The sequence below is a fragment of the Lissotriton helveticus genome, chromosome 9 (genome assembly GCF_964261635.1).
Source record: "Lissotriton helveticus chromosome 9, aLisHel1.1, whole genome shotgun sequence".
NCBI lineage: Eukaryota > Metazoa > Chordata > Amphibia > Caudata > Salamandridae > Lissotriton > Lissotriton helveticus.
The window spans coordinates 1,168,685,869-1,168,709,454 of NC_136070.1; the positions used below are offsets into that span (position 1 = coordinate 1,168,685,869).

At 41.0% G+C, this 23,586-nt stretch overlaps 1 protein-coding gene across 7 annotated transcripts in view; it reads right to left on the reverse strand.

Annotated features, from left to right (window-relative positions):
* Positions 1-1,379: 1,379 nt before the first annotated feature.
* PRKCD (protein kinase C delta) overlaps positions 1,380-23,586 on the reverse strand; it is a 408,906-nt gene continuing 386,699 nt past the window's right edge. For all 7 annotated transcript variants that reach the window (XM_078661638.1, XM_078661637.1, XM_078661636.1 and 4 more), the window contains 7 exons: positions 21,374-21,547; positions 19,614-19,705; positions 17,861-17,923; positions 17,125-17,263; positions 12,649-12,837; positions 3,631-3,759; positions 1,380-2,060 (listed from right to left, as the gene is read on the reverse strand). In XM_078661638.1, coding sequence (XP_078517764.1) covers positions 1,902-2,060; positions 3,631-3,759; positions 12,649-12,837; positions 17,125-17,263; positions 17,861-17,923; positions 19,614-19,705; positions 21,374-21,547 — 945 coding nt within the window. In that variant the 3' untranslated portion in view covers positions 1,380-1,901. The remainder of the gene's footprint in view (positions 2,061-3,630; positions 3,760-12,648; positions 12,838-17,124; positions 17,264-17,860; positions 17,924-19,613; positions 19,706-21,373; positions 21,548-23,586) is intronic.

The window sequence follows — 23,586 nt, forward strand, 5'->3', positions numbered from 1 at the left end:
GACATACTGTGATCTGACCAGTGAATTCTGCGCTACATTGCAACCCCCCTTCTCAAGACCCAAAAACGTTTGGCAACCTCTTCGTACTTATTTTCTGGCTCTTGCTCCGGACTCTTCAAATACCTCTTAGACACCTGCTGACACCGCTTCCCTTTGTAGTATCAGTAAGGGCACTAATGATTAAAGCTTACCACTCCCCTTCTATTATCCTTTCTCAATTGTCCTGCACCAATCGTTATTGATTTCCAATGAAAATCAAGCGGTTATCGCTGAATATAATGTGAAATCCAGCATGTCATTTTTATTTTTCGGCACTTACTGTTATAGGCAAACTGTTGATCTCTGAAAGAATTCCCAATAATGATGTATCAGCATATGTAACATCTGACCTGTTTATTTTCTCTGTCTACTTTAAAAAAAATGTTTTGGAAAACAAAATGTTGGAAACTCCATCTTTGACTGAGAGAGTTAGTGATTCTGGCTCAAAGGACAATATCCTGCCTCTGAGCCAAGGAAGAATAGAGGGTGTCAACTCCTGACCATTTAGCAGAATGTATCTATCTGGAGGTTACAGGAACTGTAAGAAGAACAAAGGGCAACTTTACCACTACCTATTGTGACTTTAAGATGCCAAGGAGGGCTTCTACTATTAATTCCTCGGACCCTCTAATACTGCCAGGATCCAGGTACCACTAGGTGAGAGAATCCGTTTTCACCCTGACAGGTGGTAGGAGACAACCTCGAAATAGGGACTAAAAAGTAATTATGGTCACAAGGGATGAAGGCCAAAATATGTTTTTGAAGGGTTTTGTGCTTTTATCAGAGTTACTGACATACATCCATTTCAAAATAGGCGACAATTGCATGTAATTTTTTTTTAACAGTCTGACAAACTCGTTTTCAAAAGAAATATTTTAGCAACATAAAACAACTGGAGACTCACTCAAATGGAAATGCACCATTTACAATAATTATCTCCATTGGCATATCTTTTAGATGGTTTCCTTGCAGAATGTCAAATATCAGTGACTTCCATTGTAATGTAATGCAAACTAGAATACACAACTTAAAATCAACAACATTATATTTCATATGCCCAGCAACAAAGTTGGATCTGTTTTACCATTTGGTTAATGCTTTGGTTTATTGCTTGCACACAAGCAGTTCACTATCACAATAATGAGCACTATCATTATTTTGGGATGCGTGAGGAAGGAACTTAGTAGGATTTCTTTATTCCTCATATTCGTATTTAGCTCCCAAATAATTTACTTTTTAAATAGTCACTTACTGTTGTTCTATTCCTGTGTGCATTGCAAAGCTCATGGTTCCTCTTTTGGCTCAACAAACACTGAAGCAAAGGATCAAAACACAATCAATTTGAGGAAAGGAATATATTATTTTATTGCAAACACATAAAAAGTACCCTAAGTGACAGATAAAAAAAAGAAAATTCCCGCAGCACAAATTGAATTTCCAAATATTTGTTTCTCTTGAAGCATTACATACAGCATATATATATGTTTTATATAGCATTTTACATTCAAGTAACCAAACAGAAGATCTACAGGTTTCCACTACTGGCGCGAGTAATAACATACATACACACGATTTCCAAACAAACCATAAAAACCCAACCATGTTAGAAAAAGTGCCTGTTGACGGTACACAGAAAATCAGCTGTTAAAAGAAATGACCATCACAAATATTTTATAGAACCAGGGGCGGACAAGGACTTCTACATAGATAATGTCAAATGTATTCCAAACCGATGGGTTGGAGACATATCGTACAAGTACAAGGAATGCAATCATTGATGCATGATCTCTAAACTCCCAGCTGCATACAGTTACAATGCATCTCCACAGAAGATATGTTCATCTTGTAAGGGTGCATCAAGATCATTTCTCTAGCAGTCGTTCCATTTTGGGGTTAATAAAAGAGAATCCGTGGAAAGCAGACTGGTCCATGGAGTCGATTAGGTTTTTATCGCTGTAGGACAGACGTGGCTTTTCACTCAAGAACTCGCGATCAAAATTGTTGTAGTCTCCAGGAGATTTCTACATTGAAAAGAAGAGACAGAACTATGAATTTTAGTACTGGGCTTTAAAAGTATTATACTACTTAAATTAACCAAAAATTATCAAATTAATCGTGTTGTTGCAATTGGACAGACCAAGAGGACAACCAAATAATTGACTCAACTATATACATCATCGTGTCCAATATACATGATATCAAATGAACTTGGTCACCATAATACAAATTGCCACTAGACCACAGGAATACTGTCTCTGTCTTGTAAACAGAGACATCCAAAACAAGGGTAATGTCACAACAGTCAGAAGGAACACAAACTGTTATATCCTTAAGAAGGATAAGATGACGATCTCTGAATCATAACAGGGAATCCCGGAAAGCCTGTGAACCTCTATAAACTAAAAGGACATTAACCACAGCAGAGGAGGAAACAGTGGACACTACACGTTTTCTCCAACTCCTGCCAGGCAATATCCTCAACAGGTCTATTGGGGCCCCATCTCTTTCACTGCCTTGAAGGTACTAAGGTGAAATCCTGTGTTATATAAAACTCCTAAAGAAATAACAAAAACTCCCCATCCTTAGTTTTTCTAGGATGCCCACATTTCGGAGTGGTTGCTCTGTGTGGAGGATCTGTTAGCAGATCTCGTTCGGCTGATCTTCCTTTGATATAATCTGTGTGAAAAAACACAGTGAAATCTCAAACACGTTTATAAATAATTTCACAATCTATATTGTTTTGTCCTGTAGCATAAACCTTTCCTCTAATACCTACAGTGGCACATTTCCCGCTCTGCTTGGTATTACACAAATGGCAAAATACTGTGAAACAAGGTTGGCCTGATTTTTGCTCCTCTGCAAACTTTCTGTAATACGGGCCCAGGTACACACATGCATTACTTACAGGTGTAATAATTTAGACACATATTTGCCATGGGTCTTAATTGCAAGGTAGGAACAGAAAGACCTGAACATCACGTTTTTCTAATCATATATATTTTTAGAGTCTATGCAGTAACAACTGCCCTCGATAATTACTTTTTCCATTTACATACTATTTTTCTCAGAGATGTCTATGCAGCAACCAGTAATGGACATGCAGACCTGGAAAAAGGTTTCATACCAACACCCATCTTGGTCCTAAAGTTGGATCAAATGACTCAATTTGCAACATGTTTTTCCAAGAGTGTAGCTCCAAAATATCGAGTAGGGAATATTGTGGGACCTTAACAACATAAATAGAATAGTGAGGGCCAAATTGGCAAAAGTAAGTATGTATAGATTTTCTATAACTAACTCCAGATATGTACCTTGGTGAAATACATCTTCAAGGTACATGTGGATGTGGAGTTAATAATAGTACATTTATACCTCCTCTATATGCACTTACCATTTGATATTTTGTCTATGATATTATGATACCATGATATTCCTATGCTCGCTATTCAGTGGTACAATCTTTCCAAGCATTATGCCTACCAAAAAGCCTCAGATGATAAAGGCAGTTTTTGAAGACCAACCCCTTTATGTGTCTAATGGAAAAGTATATTCAGTATTACGAAGCATCAGAGGTATGCAGTGCCTACTTACCACTTTTGGCTTAAATGGAGGGTCCACTTCCCTTTTCTCCAATGCGGTCCAGTTGATTGTTTTGAAGAATGGATGCAATTTGATATTCCCAGTAATTCCTAATCTTTTCAAAGGATCCCTTTCAAAGAGCTAAGAAAAGGAAACAATTTCAGAAACATTACAACTACAGCATTAATAAAGTGGAAAGCAGAATGCTGCACACCACTGTAGGATAACAGTGGAAAGTAGCGTGAAGCTCATCATGAGACACATACATCAAAGGTAACCACTCAAGGGAGGCTATCTCTGGCTGAGACAGGTGGGCTAGGCACAGGGACGGGTACCAAAAGGAAATCCCAATGAATGGGGGGTAAAGCTAAATGGCCAAAATCCAATATGATCCCTAAAGTCTCAACGACTATGCAAACACTATCCAGGCTAGATCTGACAGGCGCTCTGGAATCCTTCCAGGCATCGATGATTAATTTGTTGGAGTCCAAGCTAGGTCCGATAATCCATCACTTGACCTTAATTGAAAAGAGTTTACCGGATCTTAAATGTTGTGTCTCATCACCAGTAACGGGAGTGCTGGCTGCCCAATCAGGTCAAAGTATCCCACTGGAACCCCCCCAACTGCGACAGCTTGCCCAAAAACATCAGGGGACAGCCCCAGCCATTGGGGGGACATACATTTGCAAGTCTCCCAGCGCCTATCCGGAGTGAAAACCATACCCACAGGGGCAGTTTTCCCTTGCAGGCCCAGCCCCCGGAACAGAGCTATTTATCAGGGGGACGGCCTCAAAGATGAGGGGAGGCCCATTTGCAGTGTTTACCAGTGATTCATCTCCCAGTGGAGTCTACCCCCTATGTAGTGGTATTGGGAAACGTGCCGACCCTCACACAGGGTATAAAGGAGGACTTCTTCTAGTTAAAGAACAAAGTTTTACATTGGTTATCACACAACACAACCCTGGGACTAGGGGTGGAGAAAAACATTAACATGGTGCGAAGAGTTGGCTTTATCGGAAGTTCTTGCATATCAAGTACGGGGGATTGAGTCATCGTAAATTTCAACAGGCCTCATATAGCAGAAAGGGTCATGTTCTCAGACCCACATTTTATTCCTCTTTGTCCAAAGTAAACCATCTGGCCCTACCACTCGGGGTTTTTTTATAAACCAGAACATCTAGAGTGCACATACTCAAACAACACCAATATGGTTCCATGGGAGGGCCCTCTGCAGAGATTTCCATCTAGCAGGAATGTTCAATCGACTTCGTGTCCATTTTCTGACTATTCAAGTCAGATGACCACACGGCGACAAGACTTTGGTCCACCACCGAGTTGTTTAATCGGTATACTCCTCTGTCTAACATGGATGTCTGCGGTTGACTTGGTATCACCCCCCACCCCCGGTTGAACTAAGAGAATTTTACAACCCCGCAGGATTCACCAGGGCAAAATCATGGGTGCTTGCGCGTTTATAATCATAATGTTATATCTTGGAATGTTGCTGGTTTGGATTTTATGATCCGCTGTGGACTGCATTTGTGAAACAATCTTGTGTGATTTGTTTTTCAGGAAACCTGGGTGGCAGATTGCAGTCTATTTGTAGAGGGTTACAAGTCCTTTTTGGTTCCGGTCTCACCCTCTACGGCTGACAGACCAAAGGTTGGTCTTGCCATTTATATTTCCGTAGCGGTGGATTGCCAGATACAGGTTTTGTCTTCAACAAGCCCTTGTTTACAGTCCAGGGGTCTAACAAACTGGGTCTTATTAATTTTTACAATTCTGTATCAAGATCTAACGGCGGGTGTAATATCAGCCGGCTGGGGCTTTTTATAAGGCAACACTGTATAGCTGATTTTCTAAATCTTGTGATCACAGTGGATTTTAACATGCATCCATGCGGAGACCCCAGAACCACAAGATTGGCTGACTTAGGCTGTCCTCGCGTGAGGTGGATCCACTGTGAACATTCTGTTCAGGGAGACGTTTTGAACAACCTCCTCCATGAATTTGACCTAACCTCCCTTATGTCACTAATCGACTCCCAGAGTAAGGTCGCAGTCCCCTCTTTTAAAGGGAGAGGTGGTGGTACACTTATTGACTTTATACTAATTTGGTCACACCTACAAACCTCCTTTCGGGGCGTCATTATACAGGAAAGCGAATACAGCGACTACAACCCTCTGTGTCGAACTGGTCTGTCCTTTAGTGATATGTATTAGAGGAGGTGAGTAAAAGGGGTCAATGAGACCAACTGATGGTAGAAGACGGCTATAGTGGACACAGGTCTCCAGATGCTTTTTATAAATCAGTATCTGAATCATATGTCAGTGAATTAGCTTTGTGTACCACGCAGCACACATCTCCCGTGGAGGTTATTAGCGCTTTTAACACCATCTCTGTTCGAGTAGGTGACCTTTTAAGTGTCCCAAACCACAATATAGTCATCCCGACTCCTAGATGGTTTGACTCTTCTTGCTCACTTGCAGCAAGAAAGCTGCGGGAAGCTCTCAACAGGAGTCCTAGAAACCAGACCCAGGTTAGAGCATGCAGTAAAGACTATAAATTCAAATTGGCTAAACGTAAGTCTGCCCTGAAGGAGGAAACATGGAGGGAGCTGATTGAGGCTAGTACCCTGAGGAACAGCTCCAGATTTTGGAGGATTATTAACAGCCCCTTCCTAGAGCAGGAGGAATGTAGCGCACTAGGGGGGCACATCACCGAGGATGAATGGGTGCTCCACTTTAAAACCATGTTTGAGAGTCCGCCAGAGTTGACGTGTCACTCGGGTCGAGAGGGAACCACCAGTGAACTGACTTTTGGGTTGGGGGAGGTTGAGGGGGGTATCGCTGGGCTCACAAGTAACAAAGCCCCGGGTCCGGACGGCATCTGATAGGATCTCTTTAAATCTTGACCCCACCTTTTGAGCCCCGGTCCTTGTCGCGGTAATCAATGCGGCGATAAGGATTGGATGCCCCGTGTCCTGGGCTACTTCGACCATAGTGCCAGTTTTGAAAAAGGGCGACAGTGACAGCACACATTGTTATAGACCGATCTCTTCATTGGACTCGGTGGTTAAGGTGGTGGGCCGGGTATTTTACAAAGATTGACCGGCTGGGCGGAGGAACACGACCTACTATCGAATGTACAGTATGGGTTCCGCCCAGGCCGGTCCATGGTGGCCCAGTGCCTTAACCTTACCATGATCCTTAACAAATACACAGTTGCACGTTCTGGCACTATCTACTTGGCTTTTATGGACTCATTCTTCGCGTTCGACGGCGTGAACAGGGCTAAATTGTGTCAGTCCATGAAAGAAATTGGTGTGACTAACATTTTCCATTTTTTAGAAAACCTTCATCGCGGTACTAAGGCCAATGTTAGATTCTCACAGGACTACGTGTATCACGGAATTTTGATATAAAAAGAGGTATATGCCCAGGGTGCATCCTGGCACCCTTTTTGTTCAACCTTTATATCAATGATTTAGATAAAGACCTTTTATCAGCAGGGGTAGATTACCCGCACTGGGCTGATGTGGGCTACTTTATGCAGATGACGCAGTTCTTATATCAAGGACTGTTACAAACCCTACTCAATGCCTTCTCCGCATTTATGTCAGATCAGGACCCATCTATAAATGATTCATAATCTTATGTCATGCAAGTGGGGATACACCCCAAAAAATCTTTCCAATTCAGGGTAGGCTCTGCGAAGGTACCTCGCAGACGTTTTTTTCCCCATATCTGGGGGTCGTATTGGATGACCACATAAAATGGGGCCCTCTTAAACAAAGAAAGAAGAGGGACCTGGTGTGGTTGAATGCGGCTATTTTTAATTTTGCCTCCAAACTGGGAAAAAGACCTATTGCAGCGTTGTTGAAGATTTACCAAGCCAAGAGCGTAGTGACTGCTTTGTACCAAAGCAAAATATGGGGACATGTCACCACAGATGACCTCCAGGTAGTAGAGAACACTTTCTTGAAACGCCTCTTGGCTATTCCTCGTGGCTTGTCTACCTTGGTGATACACAAAGAACTAGGGGTGCCTTATTTAAGTGATACCCTGGCACTCCGTCCTCTAACGTTCTGGTTAAAAACTTGGCTGAGCGAGGGATTAACGCTGACCCAGTCCATTTTAAAAGAATGCATGACCCTTGACCACGCATGTATAGCGTGGTTCAGATATACTAAGAGCAGTTTTGAAAAGTTAGGAATAGTTGAACTGTACACTAACCCTGAACTATTAACTAAAAAGGATGTGGAGATAACAAAGGAGTCCTTTAGCAACCTAAGGAAATTGGAGCGGGAAGAAATGGAACTGCAGAAACCTAGTGTCCGTACATTTTTAATGCTAAAGACCACACCATTAGCTGTACCATATCTCCTGGGGTTGTTAACTATTTATGACCAGGTTCTGCATGGACCTTTTTCACCTCCTGCTCGCCACTCCCAGGGGGAGCACTAGATGTCAGTCTCCACAGGACTTGCTTCACTTTGTATTATACTGTAAATGTTATGAGGTCCCCCGGAAGTTTTTTATTCTTCCGATATTAAAGAGAATTCATTTTAAGCAGGCTCGTCCAGCTCTCCTGTATCTGCAATTGCTGAAGGAAGAATGTATCTTCTATGTTCTTGGTTATTTGAGATCAGTGGTGGTGTCGAGGGCCAGTCTTGATTAAAAACCAACAAGGGTCAGGGTTTTAAGATTATTTTTAAGATATATATATTTTAGCAAAAGCTCTGGGACAGGATAACTTCGCTGGCGGGCTTTTGAATCAAGGGTTAAGATTATTTGGACCCGTACTTTTCATTTTATGTTATAGATCACCACGGTCCTTACTTTTAACAATGATGAATTGTGTTGATATTTTATGTAACTTTGATGTATTGATAACTTTTACGGTTTTATATCTCCGAAACAGAATAAAGTTGATTTGATTTGACACAAACATAGTCTAAGGCATTCAAAAGGCAATTTAGCGTGTAATAGCAAACAGGTGTAACTGAATAAAATGAAGGATTAGAAGAACAATACTTTTAAACTGAACACATTGCTTGCACTTGCTCAGTTTTAAGCATATAGATAATTTGTTATAGAACCCAAAGTAAAGTGATCATTTTGAGGTTGTTGGACAGGAGATGTACATACTTATCTCCAAAAACATCATAGACCAAGGGCAGATTTTGAGACCTTCACTGAATGACAGCACGCCTATATGAGTTACAAACTCTATATGGGGACAAGAGATATCAGATCACTCGTGCATTGGCAGATTTTGTTCCGTAAATGGTGGTGTGAAACAAAAGAAAACATTTCGAACTTGACTCTGGCCTAAACTGGAACAGAATGGTGACTACTTTGAAAAGATCAGATGGGACACCATTAAGTCCAGCAATCAGTCTACCATCTGCATTTTGAACCTGGTGGAAGCAATCATGGCAGTGACAAGGTACTACAGGTTCTCCCAAATAGGGCAGTGGTTTTCTCACCCACCTCCAACTAAACCTGATCATCATACTTTTAGCCCTTCAGAAAATGAATTACTATTGATTGAACAGATGGCACGTCATCTAGACCTTCCTTCCTCTAATATTTGCAAAATCAGATCTGAATAGTTGCCTCTTTTGACTGCAGTATTCCTCTAGGACTCTTACAGTGCACTGCTGTGTCCAATGGGCCTCCAACCCTGTATTGGTAACCATTTCAGTAGTATTCACAAACAGGTTCTTCCCTGTTTATATTAATTGGGCAGGATCATAGAAATTCTACTGAATTTTCATTTTTACAACAATCTTAATACAAAAATCTTCGCAAGTCTCAAACTAGTCACTTGGTAAAAAAGCATGCTGTCTTTGTGACCCAAGAATGATGCACGGGATCCTATACCTACAGGAAGGCAAATCCAAAGTTGAGGTGTGCATGTGAACTGCGCTTCCTACAGCCACTTCCATTTAAAAACAATGAAGTAATGCAATGTAATTTTTTCTATTCTTCTTATAACTTTTCAACAATAACCAACAACAAATATTACTTTAGTTTGCTAAAGGCACTTCTTATTGTGAAAGTATATACCTTTTCCTGAAATAGGTGAAATGCTCACCAAGACCATTTAATCAGCGATCACACAATTGCAACAGTGCTAGATGTTATCTAAAAGGAGTGTTTAGTAAGGTATAGTAACTTGTGTACAATACCATCATGCAGCCGGTTGTATCTTTCCATACTCACAGATATGTATTGCTGCTGGCTGTGGGGTCCCAAAAACACTTTTCACTGATTCACAAAAGCATTTAAGATTATGGGGTGGAGTACTACTCAGTACTCTGAAGTACGCTTACACGCCTTTGTCAATCAGCCCCGAAATGTTCACCTCCCTATTAGTGATAGTGCTAAGAGAGCAAAGTCCTCTCTATTTGTGCTAAGTATATATTAATATTCCCTGAATGGGGAACACTTTAAAAGTGCCACATCTTTTAACCAATCAACATTATTATTAGTTTTCATGTTTTAATTATGTTTCATTGAGCATTTAAAAAAAGATTTTTACAGTTAAAAATAGACCTACTTACTAAATTACATTAAACCTTTTTAGCAGTAAACATTAAAATGTTTTTAAATACAATATTTCTAACTTCATCGTGACACATGCTTGAAGGAATCTGATATCCGCAGCACAAACATCTAGCGTTTACAGAGATGAGGATATTTTGGTCATCAGTTAATTACATTTCGTTAAATTGCTTTTAGAAATGTACAGGAAATATTTTGGGTACGCTCAATTGATGTAAATTTGATGGCTTTGACTTCACAACTAACAAGTGCAGGATTACATTTTTTGACAGAAATCTGACAGGCAGCCTTCTATGGTTACAGATCAACTTTACAGTCTTACACAATCTATTTAACTAAAGATGGGATGATTTCGCAAATGTTTCTTTCTTTTTTTTTAAATTACTTATGAACATTCTTAAACCTACTTTTTTCTAAAAAAAAAAATCTATATCTTAGATATTCATAGGCTGTAGAATGAATGGGGGCCCCATGAGGTGGTGGAGGCCTTCTTTCCTGCATGGTCTGGGTTACGTCCTGCTATTATGTTCCCTGCGCCATTTCTGGTGTGAACATTTGTCAGCTATTGATCTCCTCAGAGGAAAAACCACAAGCTTTGGAGGGATCCGCAGTTTCACAGACTAAGCATAGTCTTTGAGAGAGGCACCACAACAAGGCTATATTGTGAGGCCAAGTTGGCATTATTAGAAATCAGTCATAAAGTGAAATGAGATAGGCAATAGCAGAGACAATGCAACAGTTGATTGTCCCCTTTGTCTATTCATTGACATCAGTGAGATTCAAATTCCTTTCCGCTTGTCCCTGCCAAAGGGAAACTTATTTTTTCATTGTTTACCTCTGGCTGCACTGGTCATCAAATTAATTAGACTTGCAGTACCCAATGAAAGAAATACGTTTTTAAGATGTAGAGTGTTTTCGTCATTCCCTAATTTGAACAGATCTTAACTTGTTCCAAACAGGAATTACCAACGTTCAAGAAGAACACTTCACTGTCCATGCCAAAAGAGATTACTTCAATATTTGAACAGTTAATCAGATTTGATATATTAACTAAGATGCCGATGGATTGTATTTTGAAAAGATATAACAGTGGAAGAGATGATAAAAGATGTGAAAGGTTACACCCTGTTTTGAGTACTTGCATTTGAATTGCTCATGTTCTTCTCACACCACCCATGCTATATGAACCTCACTCTACTCCTATATCTATTTGTAGCACAATTAGATTTTTAAGAGAGATAATTTCAAATATATCCCTGCCATCTTCTTCCAAAAATGTGAACGGTTTACTGCAGAAATACTACTTTAGTTGCAACCTGGTTTTGGTCACTGTATCCGTAAAGACCGTCCCCTTTTCCACATTTTTCAGATGATCCTGACAGCTTAATTGACCCGATACATATTTATTCTGCATGAGATACGAACACCTCTTTTCTTCCAGAAATTCTTTTCTATGGATTTGCTTTTCACAGCAGTTCACCAACATCAGAAAAGGGCTCTGAAAACTTATGGGAATATAGTCTACACTATAGAAAGCTGTGTAAATAAACAAGCACTAAGGCAATGAAGCAGCTCTGGCTGAGCCTCAAGGTAGAGGTCATCCAACATAGACAGAGCAGCCAATCTTGTGCCTTTGTTTGGACATGGATCCTGTCTGCTCTGCAAATGGTAGCGTAAAAAGCCGCATCTGGAAAATTTGCTTTCTACGAGTTTATAGGTTAGCACAAGAAGATCATAAGTATAAGAAAGAGGCAAATTTTACCTTTCAACTAAGGCAACAGATCCAAACAATCAAAGAGAGTTATCCAGGTGAAAATGTTTAGTCTGGATAGTCTTAGTCTGCTGTACCAAAAGGAACCAGTTCCTACCCATGTGATCCATGTTCACAAGTACAGGGGGTTTACCAAATGGGACCAGTTCCTACCTATGTGATCCATATTCCTTATGTATGGGGCTTTCCATTAATTTTGATTACTACACTGACTTACAGATTACCCATATTATAAAGTTGCAATCGTACACAATCTAATTATTCTTAATAGTCTGTTAGGTTAACTGCTTTCTAAATAATAATACATACACCAAAACATGATGAACCGTGACTGGCGCCTCAGGGGTCTGTATTGTACTTGCACTGGAAATGTGTGGGCCTGCACAGGAATTGAGGAAGCATTGGTATTCTTGAGGCAATTTCCTCCATTGTGGTTTCATTGTTCTAAAGCAGAGAAGTAGAAACTAAGAAGTACACACTCGGAAATTGAATGCGTTTTTGTGGTTCTATCCGTTCAATTTTATAGGTGTTATCTAAGGATTTATCCAAGAAAATCTTCGGCAAATTGAAGTTGCATTCCCCAATTGAAAGCTGCAGTTACAAAGACAACATAAAACTGCAATTCTTAAGACATCACTACCATTCGAAAAATACACACATTGGGAAGAGTTTATAAAGCGGTCGTACCTTCTCCAATATATCTTTTGATTCTTTGGTGATCCACCTTGGGTAATGAGGAGTGTCTACGCGTATCGATTCAAATAGCTCATCCTCATCATCACCATGAAAAGGGGATTGTCCAATAAGCATTTCATACAACAAGACGCCAAATGACCACCAGTCAACAGAAAATGTATACTTCAAGCCCTGCAGGATCTATTGATTGAAGGAAAACAGACAAGAGGTTGGGTAATTCACTATGAAACGTATACATCATGAACATGGAGAAAGCAATTCCAATCTCAAGGTGAAGCATTTATGTCCTGATATTTCGTAGAGTTAGTCACTAAAAGTAAAAAGAATTATAACATTTCTAGCTTGACAACAGGAGATTTTACTGGGTTGTTGCTTTTTTTAACCACATTTTATCACCAGTGTCTCGATCATGCAAATCTCACAAACCGCAGTAATATATTCGGAATCTTTTCTGACAGAATCAATTGCTTTAACTAGGTAAGTTAAAAATAATCACTCGCTTGCAGATCGACAGTATACTACCGATAGTGTGAAAGAATGAGTGAAAGTTAACAGAATGGCTATTTTCACATATTCATCGGGATGTCACTTTAACAAACCTCTGTCTGTGGTCGGGGGACAGAGTGAGAACATAAAGTTCTGTGTTTCGGCTGTAACATAATCCAAGGTACGTTGAATATCCTTTAGCAGTTCTGCCATTAGTGGTCATGTGGACGTCATGTGTAACTCCACCAGGAAGACTGAAAAACATGACCACCAAACTGACAAACTTGTTCCTCTAGATCAATTCCCCTTACAAATGTGGTGTTATAATACAATGAACTGAGCATCTACAATAGAAATCTGTGGATTGCTTAATACTTAGGGTGAATGGAACGATTCTCCCCCCTTGGGAGAACATGCCCATTGACTAGGTAATTCTCCCTGCACACCCGATCAGAAGATCCCCCAGTCCATTCTTTAAAAAAAAAACTTTTTATTGAACACAACAAAAAGGACAGCAAAACAGGCCATCATTGTATTTATCATCATGGTACCTCCCCCTCGATATTTGGTAAGTCTTGCATTCTCACATCCCGGTGACGTAGCCCTACCGTAGGGGACATACATATTTCACCCCTGTGCATATTCCAGGCAGCCCACTTATGGACCCATTTTTTAGGGCATCCTCTTTGTTTAAAAACATCTTTCTCATCAATCATGGCTCTATCCCTATCAGCAACCCATCCTGTGATTGTTGGTGGTTCCCCCACACCCAATTTTTGTGCGATGTTTCACTTTACGAGGGCCCATTCTAGTGAAACCCATGATTTCTCAGTTTGGGTTAGGTCCGTGGCCTCCCATATGTTTAGTGGGCACAAATTTGGTGTAGCATTTAGTTTTTCCCCCTGCCTTCTCCTTCTGCCCTGTGACTGCTTTCCAGTACGTTTGGGCAACAGGACATGCCCACATTATGTGAAAGAAAGTTCCCTCCTGGTGGCATTGTGTAAGGCAATAAGTGTCGGACCTCCTACCCACCTTAACTAGTACTCTGGCAGCAAGGTAGACCCGGTGTATAGTTTTAAGTTCAACTAGCTCCAGGATCATGGGGATGGCTATTTCCCGGGGGAGGCCAAAGCGTCTTGAGAATCGTTGTCCTCTAACTCGTCCAGGTCCGCCTCCCATTGCTGCCGCAGGCATGTTAAAAAGCCAGGTCAGTTATTCATCAGTTTTTTGTACATTAAGGATATGGCCTTCTTGGTCATAGGGTCTAGTATTAGTCTATCTTCCAGAGGGGATGCTTCAGGAAGTGAGCCGCCCTCTGGTATCGCTGTTTTGAGAGCATGGCTGATTTGTAGGTTTCCTAATGTTTCGGATTGTTCAAGGTCATATTCCTTCTGTAGATCTGCAAATCTGGGAAACCCTCTTGTGTTCCACATGTCCTCCACCAATCATATTTATGGAACCCGGGGAAGTGCACAATCGGCCCAACTATTCAGATTCCTAGGGAGGGTCCGTGGTAGGGGACGCCAGTGCTTTATATCGGTGCAGAAGCGCGTCAGAGGCCCTAGCAGATTGGTTTCATAGAAGCTGGATCTGTGGTTATGTACACTCCTAGATAACGGAAGCCCTCCGTTGCCACGGGGATGTTATATTCTTTCGGTGTGTGTGTGGCCGAGGACCATGTAATGGGAATAGCTGGGATTTAGACCCGTTTTTTGTGTACCCTGAGTGGTTGCTGAATATACGGAAAATGTGGAGGATGTAGTGATTGGTAGATGCGGGGGAAGCCATATATAACAATATATTGTCCGCATAGAGCGAAATTGTGTCCTCATGATTCTCGGTCCATTTGAGTCCCCGTATCAGAGGGTCTCCCCTCACCCAGATCTCCAATAGTTCTAATACCAAAACAAAGATAGGGGCGACAGGGGGCATCCTTGCAGAGTTCCTCTGCCCAGCTAGAATTGTCTTGATGTGTGTCGGTTCACCACGATTTGCGGTGTCGGACAAGTGTATAGCAATTTAATCCATTTTATGAAACTAGGCCCGAAGCCCATTCTTTCGAGGACAGCAAACATATATGCTCACTCAATGGTGTCAAAGGCCATTTTGGCATCAAGGGACAGTAGGGCCACATCTTCTTTTATTTTGTCTTCCCTACCCAGCACCCCGTGCAGGCGTTGTAAATTCAAGGCAGTGTTCCGGCCGGGCACGAAGCCTGACTGGTCCGGGTGTATAAGACCTGTTATCAGTGGGATGAGTCTATTGGCCAATAGTTTTATGAGTATTTTAGCCTCTGCTGTGAGGAGAGAAATAGGCCTATATGCCTTGCAATCATTGGCTGGTTTGACCTGCTTGTGTATTACCACAATTCTGGGTAACCGGATCTCATCTGGCAATAGACCTTTTTCGTAACTTTCTAAATACATCTGGCAGAGGTGGGCTGTCAGCTTGGTGGCAGCCCACTTGAAAAACTCAATTGGGAGCGTGTTGGGTCCCATTGCCCTACCCGAGCGCATGTCTCGAATAGCGTGTGGGTTCCCCGTCGAGGGAGTCTCTCTCTTCAGGTGAAAGGTAGTTGACTTTGACAGTGGAGAGGAGGTCCCATGTGGCAAGTGGCGTGACTGCCGCCATCGACGTGTATACTGATTTGAAGTAAGTAGCAAATGTTTCTGCTATATCCCGGGGATTGTTTATGTCTTCCCCCTCTGGACCTTGTAGTTGATGTACCCACCTTGATGCCTGCTTCCTCCTCTCCAACCAGGCCAATAGTTTGCCCGTTCTTTCCCCATGTTCATATATCTTGAGGTGGATTGACTTTTGCCTCGCCTTGTCCGCCTCCGTAAGGAGCAGCCTGTAATCTAGTGACTTGGCCGCTAGTAACTGCTGAGCAGCGTGGTAGGGGGACTGGGCCAGGGATTTTTTCCCTGTTAGGATCTCTACTTCAAGTTGGTCTATACGATTCGTTAATTCCTTCTTATCCCCTACCATCAGGGCCAGTGCTCTTCCTTTAATGACTGCCCGAATTTCCCCCAAAGAATTGGGGACAAAGATACCGAAGACAACATTTTCCTTAAAATATAGGTCTGAGTCTTTTAATAGTTGCGCCTTGATGTGTGGTATTTTTAATGCCCACAAATTCATCGTCAGGGTCGTACGTCTAGGTTGAGGACCCACTGCCCATTCCATTCTTGATGACCAAGCATGTAGTGTTCATTTGTGCCAGCATCGGAAGGGGATGATGCAACCATCATGATTAGCTGGACCTTAAAACATTATTGCTATTCTCCTTAAAAAGTGCCGACGTAATCACTTGCTACCGATTGCCCATCATAGTGGGCGTAGAGCTACAGGAGCAGGCTCAGGATGTACAAAGCTCTTTTACAGTTGCAAAATCTGCAATCCACAGAACCACATGGTTTGTGACCACAAAATAACTTTTTAAAGTGCAAAAAATGCTTATATGAACACTGGCAAGGGCAATTAGGAGGTTAAAGCAGTGTCACTCTCCTGCAAATCTCACTGGTAGTCACACAACAACTGCGGTCAAAGAACATTGATCAGTTACTAAAACCCAAACTGGGAAATTAATTAATTAATGTGCAAAGAGGCAGCTACCCTGGGGTTTGTTGTTATTTCTTTATCCCCTTCATAAGGCAATGCTAAGATACACAGTTTTACAGAATTAAAATAATCGAGCATTCATGGCAAGGTTGGGTACTGGAACTGAATAAAGACAAAGCGGTCTTAGAAGGTCTAAAAAAACACTTGCTCTTTGTATAAACCAGAATTTCCCCAAACAAACTGTATAGAACAATATTGTTTTCAGGGGGTTGATGGATCATTTGAAAAGGACATGCTTTGATATATTACAATTGCAAAACTGGAGAGAAAATCTACAGATGACGTCCTTTCACTCTCCCACTTAAGGAATTATTTACAGAGGGCTCAGCAGATCGCATTCATTCAGACATTGACTCTCACCTCTGGTGCTATGTAGTCTGGTGTACCGCAAAAGGTAGTGGCCTTGTTGTCTGTGGACACGTTTTCCTTGCACATCCCAAAATCAGCAATCTTAATATGACCGTCTCTGTCAAGCATCACGTTGTCCAGTTTTAGGTCCCTGTACACATAAAAGAGACCACTTTACGTTGGCCACTATCATCCATTTGCTGGTAGTGTTACAGACCATAGTAAAATCAACCTTACTTTATCATTTATGCACTGCCTATTTTATTGATTTTAAACATTATTAGCACCCTCTGAGAAGACAAAAAAAACTGGTTCTAGTTACTGTTTGCATACATTCTATGCTCAGTGCAAGTGTGAAGCAGAAACGCAGAGCACACAGGGACACCTAACTTTTTTGTCTCCTTGGGTTGGGCGAGGTTACGGGTGCAAAAACCTAATTTGTCACATTCCAGCGCTTGGCACCAGCGGTTAGTAGCTTTTCTCCTCATTATGTTCCCTTTCCTTTGAAACATAACTGTAGGACAGGCAATTAACACGGTGATGTTCGATGAAGAGGCATCTACCACTGTTAACGCACCGAGCAGCAGGTAACAACATGTAAACAATATCATCAAGCGGGACCTGCGCATGGGTTTGGTGACTGGAGTACACAGCACACATTCTGCACATGCACGTAATTCTTACCTGCAGATTGATACAACTAATTGAAAATTTCACAGTATCCAAAAAATGAATTACAAAAACATACCTGTAAATGATGCCCTTCGAGTGCAGAAATTGTAACCCGCAAACTATTTCAGCAGCATAAAACCTACAAAAAGAATCAGGTATATATCAAAAGTAAGAGAATAGAAATCTGGGCAGCTAAATCATCAATGCTGATCAATAAAGGCATCAGATCTCAATTTATATATTAAGATTCTATGAATACTTAATGATGTAGTACAGAAAGTACTTTGCAGTAGCAATTAGGAACTTAAATCACTGAAAGCTCCACACTTTACACTGACGTCTAAACAGAAATAAAATGCATTTTTTATATACAACTGTGCAAAAGGTTTGGTGTGTGTGATACTGAAACCTAAGGTACAAGTGCACAATTGTAAGCCATATCCACATTAGCGCTTAATTCAGGATCAATTTCTGCAATGCGTTCTACTATTTAGTTGTCAATGGCCACAAGAAGACAACGTTGCCTTAAAAAAGAGACACATTGAAGGGGCCAGATCAGCATTTAGGTAGAGGCGTGAGATATGGTATCAGCACAGCCCAAACCTATCAAGAAGGCATGTGTTGTGCAGGAGGCTGAGAAAGAGTGCCATCGAGAAAGCATACTAATGATACTGCCATGAGAATGCCTCCACTACAGCACCAAAATAGACTTTCCAGAAGACAGTGGTCCTGAGAAACTGAGAAAGTGTGACCCAGTGTCTCTGAGGGTGTCAGTGGGTGCCCCAGAGAGATTCCAGAGAGCACTCCAAACAGTACAGTTGAGACTCATTCTCCTCTAAGAATAACAAGCTCTGAGACAGGTTTGCAGCAGGAGAACGGGGTTAGACATTCAAATTATTCTAAAAAAGTAAGCCATCAAGATGTAAAGTCCACACCAGACATTGGGGTACTGCCTTTCACATCCACTGTGTCATTTGTGTATCGGATGGTGTTCTCAAGGGAAACATCGTTAACAACGCGGTCACTACACCGCAATGCTGTTACAACGCGGTCATTACAACGACCGCGATGTTACCACGCTATGCCATTACAACGCAAGTCTTTACATCGGCTTGCGCTAGATGGCGTGCTAACATTACAAATAGTGTAGTTTACTATCCCAACACCCTCCCTACTGTTGAGGGGATTGGAGTTGGAATAGTAAATTACACTTTTCTAATGTTAGCACGCCATCTAGCGCAAGTCGATGTAAAGACTTACGTTGTAATGGCATAGCGTGGTAACATCGCAGTCGTTGTAACGACAGCGATGTAACGGTACGCGTTGTAATAACTAGCGTTGTTCCGTCATACATTCGTTCTCAAGGCATGACTGATTTTACTCTTCTGTGGGTCAACAACTGCAGACTTAACATTTACTCTGAATGGGCAGTCTTTCTTCTGATTCGAACATGGAGTTTGATTATATAACTGGTAGTCCATGGCATCGTTTGTTGTGGAGAATGCGTGTAGTGTGAGAATGTATACGCAGCCTACTAGTCAAGTGGGCAATGCCACACAGAGGAAGTCTGGGTGAACAGGTGTCTATGTACTAATACTGTGAGTCACTCTGGTGACGCCTTTGGGAGCCTGCTACACTGGACTTCACAAGCTTCCAATCCCTACTATTGAGTTTTTCTTAAATGCCATTTCTTGCGGTTTAGTCTTTGCGCTATTGCTGTATCCAGAATATTTTTATTTTAACGTTACAATGTGATGTATCAGGTAACATTGGAGTGCTCATTTTTTAATTATTAATAATACAAAGAATAATGATAATTAACAACTTACGTTGCCCTAAAGAGATCAAATCGTCCTTTGTCTTGTATGTGGAACATCAGATCTCCCCCGTTAAGAAATTCCATCACAAAGAACAGATGGTCCTATTAACGTGCAGAGGAAATAAAGGACAGTCAGAACCATCATCAGTGAGTAAACCACCCAGTCGGTCACACTCCTGCAGGCAAAGGTAGCCACACAGTCTTCTACACTACTGCAGGAACAGGTCACCACTCAGCCGGTCACACTCCTGCAGAAAAAGGTAACTACACAGTCTGTGTCAGTCCTGCAGGAAAAGGCGGAAGAAGCAGGAGCTAAAACTGTTGTTGTAGGGCATTCTGTAAGGAGGCCAACACATCTAAGTGGTACATTCAAGTAAACAACTAATGTCCTTAGCCACAGGTGTCATCCACTGACTGACAACCATTTATATATAAACATATAGACGTATAGGTACCCTCCTCCCCCTTTTACAAAATGATGAAATAGGCAAATCTGATTACAAAGAATACAAAACGTAAAGGTCAGGCGCTTGCGCAGTTTCCGGAAAACACATTTTTTATCCGATGAACAATAGTCTTCGTTTTGAAGGCTTGCTTCACTTTATTTTGCCAAAACAAGGATGTTAAATGATACTGGAAAGGGGTACTACATAGTTGAAGCATTTCTCTAATGAGATAATAAGAGCAAAACTGTAAAGCGGCATTTGGGTGTCCTCGCCAAAGATTTGCACAATACAATCTTTTAGAGTCATTTTGACCTAGTTATTGCATGATACCAACAAACTAATTCCCAAGTTGGGGTGTAGGAAATGTGAACACAACTGCAGACTTCAAAGAACTTTTGAACTGCTGAAGGGATAAGGACAGATTATAAAATAATGTCTATGGGGAATCTGGATTACACCCACCTAAAGATACTTCTGCATTTTATGAATAACAAAAGCAATATGTAGAAATAGAATTCAAAATAGCTAATGACATTTCACTACAATAACTATAAAAGCAAAAGTGCAAGTTAGTTAAAACCAACTTGATCTCTAATGAAAGTAAAGCGCAAGTCTTCATGTGTTTTTATGTAGGATTTAGCCTAATTGACAGCATTCCTAATTTGGGCACATAATAAAAGAAAGACCAGGAATTGGTCCTTTGACCACTGGTCTACAGGAGTGACATATAAGCCAGAAATTCTGGTCTTTTTTAAGTAGAAATGCAGTTAGTGTGTTTATTTAACGCAGATTCACTTGTTACTAGTAACAAATACAAGTGTATATATATATATATATCCGTACACCAGTCCCACAGATCGGCTCTAGACACCGATTCAACCACGTAGGTACAGACCACAGCAACGCAGGAAAATTAGTTCAGGGTAGTTTTAATGCTCCCATATATATATATCGAAACAATGGGTAATGAAAAAATAAACCCGTTTTAAAAGTGAAGCGAGTATGGGGACGTCTCTGCTCATCCACACCAAAAAAAAGAAAACAGGGTGGGCGTGGAGGAAGAAGGGAGAGGCTGGAAAGGTATGAGGGAGGGGGAAAAGCAGTGAAAGTGTGAAGGGAGGAGTTATTTTACAGGTGGAAGTCAAATGGACAGGTACTTCGTTTTTCACTTGGACATCTTCGCCAAAGATCCATGCCACAAATTAATACTCCCTGAAAAATGTCTTGAATGCACTATATATTTCATTGTTTTAATATCATGCGCTGCTAATTACTTGTTTTTAGAAAAACGTAAGCAATAGGTAATATGTAAATCATTGATTACCTTGGTATGAAAAGAACAATAGATATGAGTAAGAAATGGATTATCCCATGCAAGTGCCAGGACCCGTTTTTCCACCATGGTGCATTCTACATCGTCGTCAATTAACACTACATCCTTTTTCAAAGCTTTGATGGCAAAAAACTCATTCTTGCCTTTCAGTTCAGCAAGAATAACCTGTTAAAGTGAGAGAGATTTGTTATAAACAACAGAGCAAGTTTAAACTCAGGAACGTCTAACATTTGTGCACAATATAAAACTATACATTAAACAATAAAGATAAATACAAAGAAACAATATTAAATGACATAGTCATATAAAAATAGGGTGACTGAGGATGTACAAAAATGAACACTGATCATAGTAAATGTAGGAATACTCTAAATCTGTGCATCCAGTCTGTTTCAAATATAAAAGATTTGCACTGCTTAGAACCTAAACTCCCCTTTTGACGCTACATCTTGAATAGTGTGCTCCTATTAATTCTGTCATATTAACAGAATCATTTATGGAGGTACTATGATGTTAAAATATATTTATTGAGTACTTCTTCATTCTCCTCCCCAGACTATTTGTTGTAGGTTGAGCTGGAAGTTTCATCTCACAGAAACCAAGTAAGTCATTCCCCTCTTACTTGACAAGCTTCTGGACAGTGGAAAGGTGACTCAAATATTGGTGTCAAAGCTGCCTTGAGAATACACTGAGTCCCTATTCCTGTGGACAGATAAAATACTAACATTTAGTTACATCTACTAGAGCACTCCAGGATGGAGAAAGATCTTGCTTACACCAGCCTAATCACAATAGCCAAGTAGTTCATCTGACGTATCCGGCTGAAGCACACAAAAAGGAAATTCCAACCAGAATTTATCCCAATCACTTATTTATCTGAGGCAAAACACGAGTACTCGCTGGAATCTTCAAGCGAAAAGGATTACAGCAACAGCCTTGCGGACTGAATTAATATAGAGACTGATCTGGATAACATTTGGCATCCTTGTTTATGATACTTCACCATTGAGTTACTTTTATGAAAAAAATATCAGTAGTTGGCTAATTCTGCTTTATTTATTCGAAGGGTGACTAAACATTTATGGCTCTACATTAAAATAATACCTCAGCAGAGTGATTCACTTTTAAGTAAAGGACTGTGATCTTGGCTAAACTGAGCTATTGTGATTTCTGAAAAAGTGGTGCCCAAACACAGGGACGAATAGAATACTGTTTCAGCCCAATTACTAAAGACATCCAAACCCCGGGAGAAGGGGCCAACCATCAGCCTCAGCTAAATGAACCAATTTTACTACTTGAGGAACACAATGGTATACCGTGAGAGGGGCAATGAAGGCTTTTTAAAAAAAACGAATTTAGGCAAAAGATTTTGAGCATAGCTATGCTTCAAAGGAATGCTTTTTATGCATGTTAAACAACACGAACAAACAAAAATATAGAATTGCAGTGTGCTACAGCGCCCCACCCACTCTTCATCCAAGATTATGCCTTCGTTTTAAAACAATATCACACTCCAGTTCAATACATGGCAATGTATAAGACACATCATCTAAGCACACCGAAGGAGCACACATCCACGCCGATTCTCTAAGGTTATCTACCACCAGCAGGGCACAAGAGCTCACGTACCAATGCCCTCTATACACTAAACTCTTATCCTCACCCACCCTCTCACCCATCCTGACTAAGCATATGTCAATCTTCAGCCACATATTATCCCACCTCTCTACACCTAAAGGGGCTTCAGCAGCTTGCAATCTAGTGTACAGCAATCCTGCTACATGTAAGCAACTAAAAGAAAGCAGCAAATTGATATGTCATCTTACTCTTAAGAGGACTCCTATGTAGTCCTAGAAGGCAATTGTCTGCTCTCTTGTCCATCACACTATCCAACACAACATTTAACCTAATTAGCACCAACTCCGAATAACTTGGGATCAAGGTGCGCCGCCGCACCATGTGCATTAAAACAGTCTCCACACCTGGTGTTAACATGTAAGCAGTCTGGTGAGATCATTTAAAGCACTACAAGCTTGTTAGGAGTCCAGAGCAGAAACTTAAACTGTGGAAGTTTACATCTTCTAGTAACAGAACTTTCCTTGACCCTCAGGCATGCAGTGTATCAATACACATCCCAAAAGTTTGCTTAGCATTCCTTTTGCCATCTCACCTGCATCAGAAATGCACTTGCCAGGCAGGCTTTA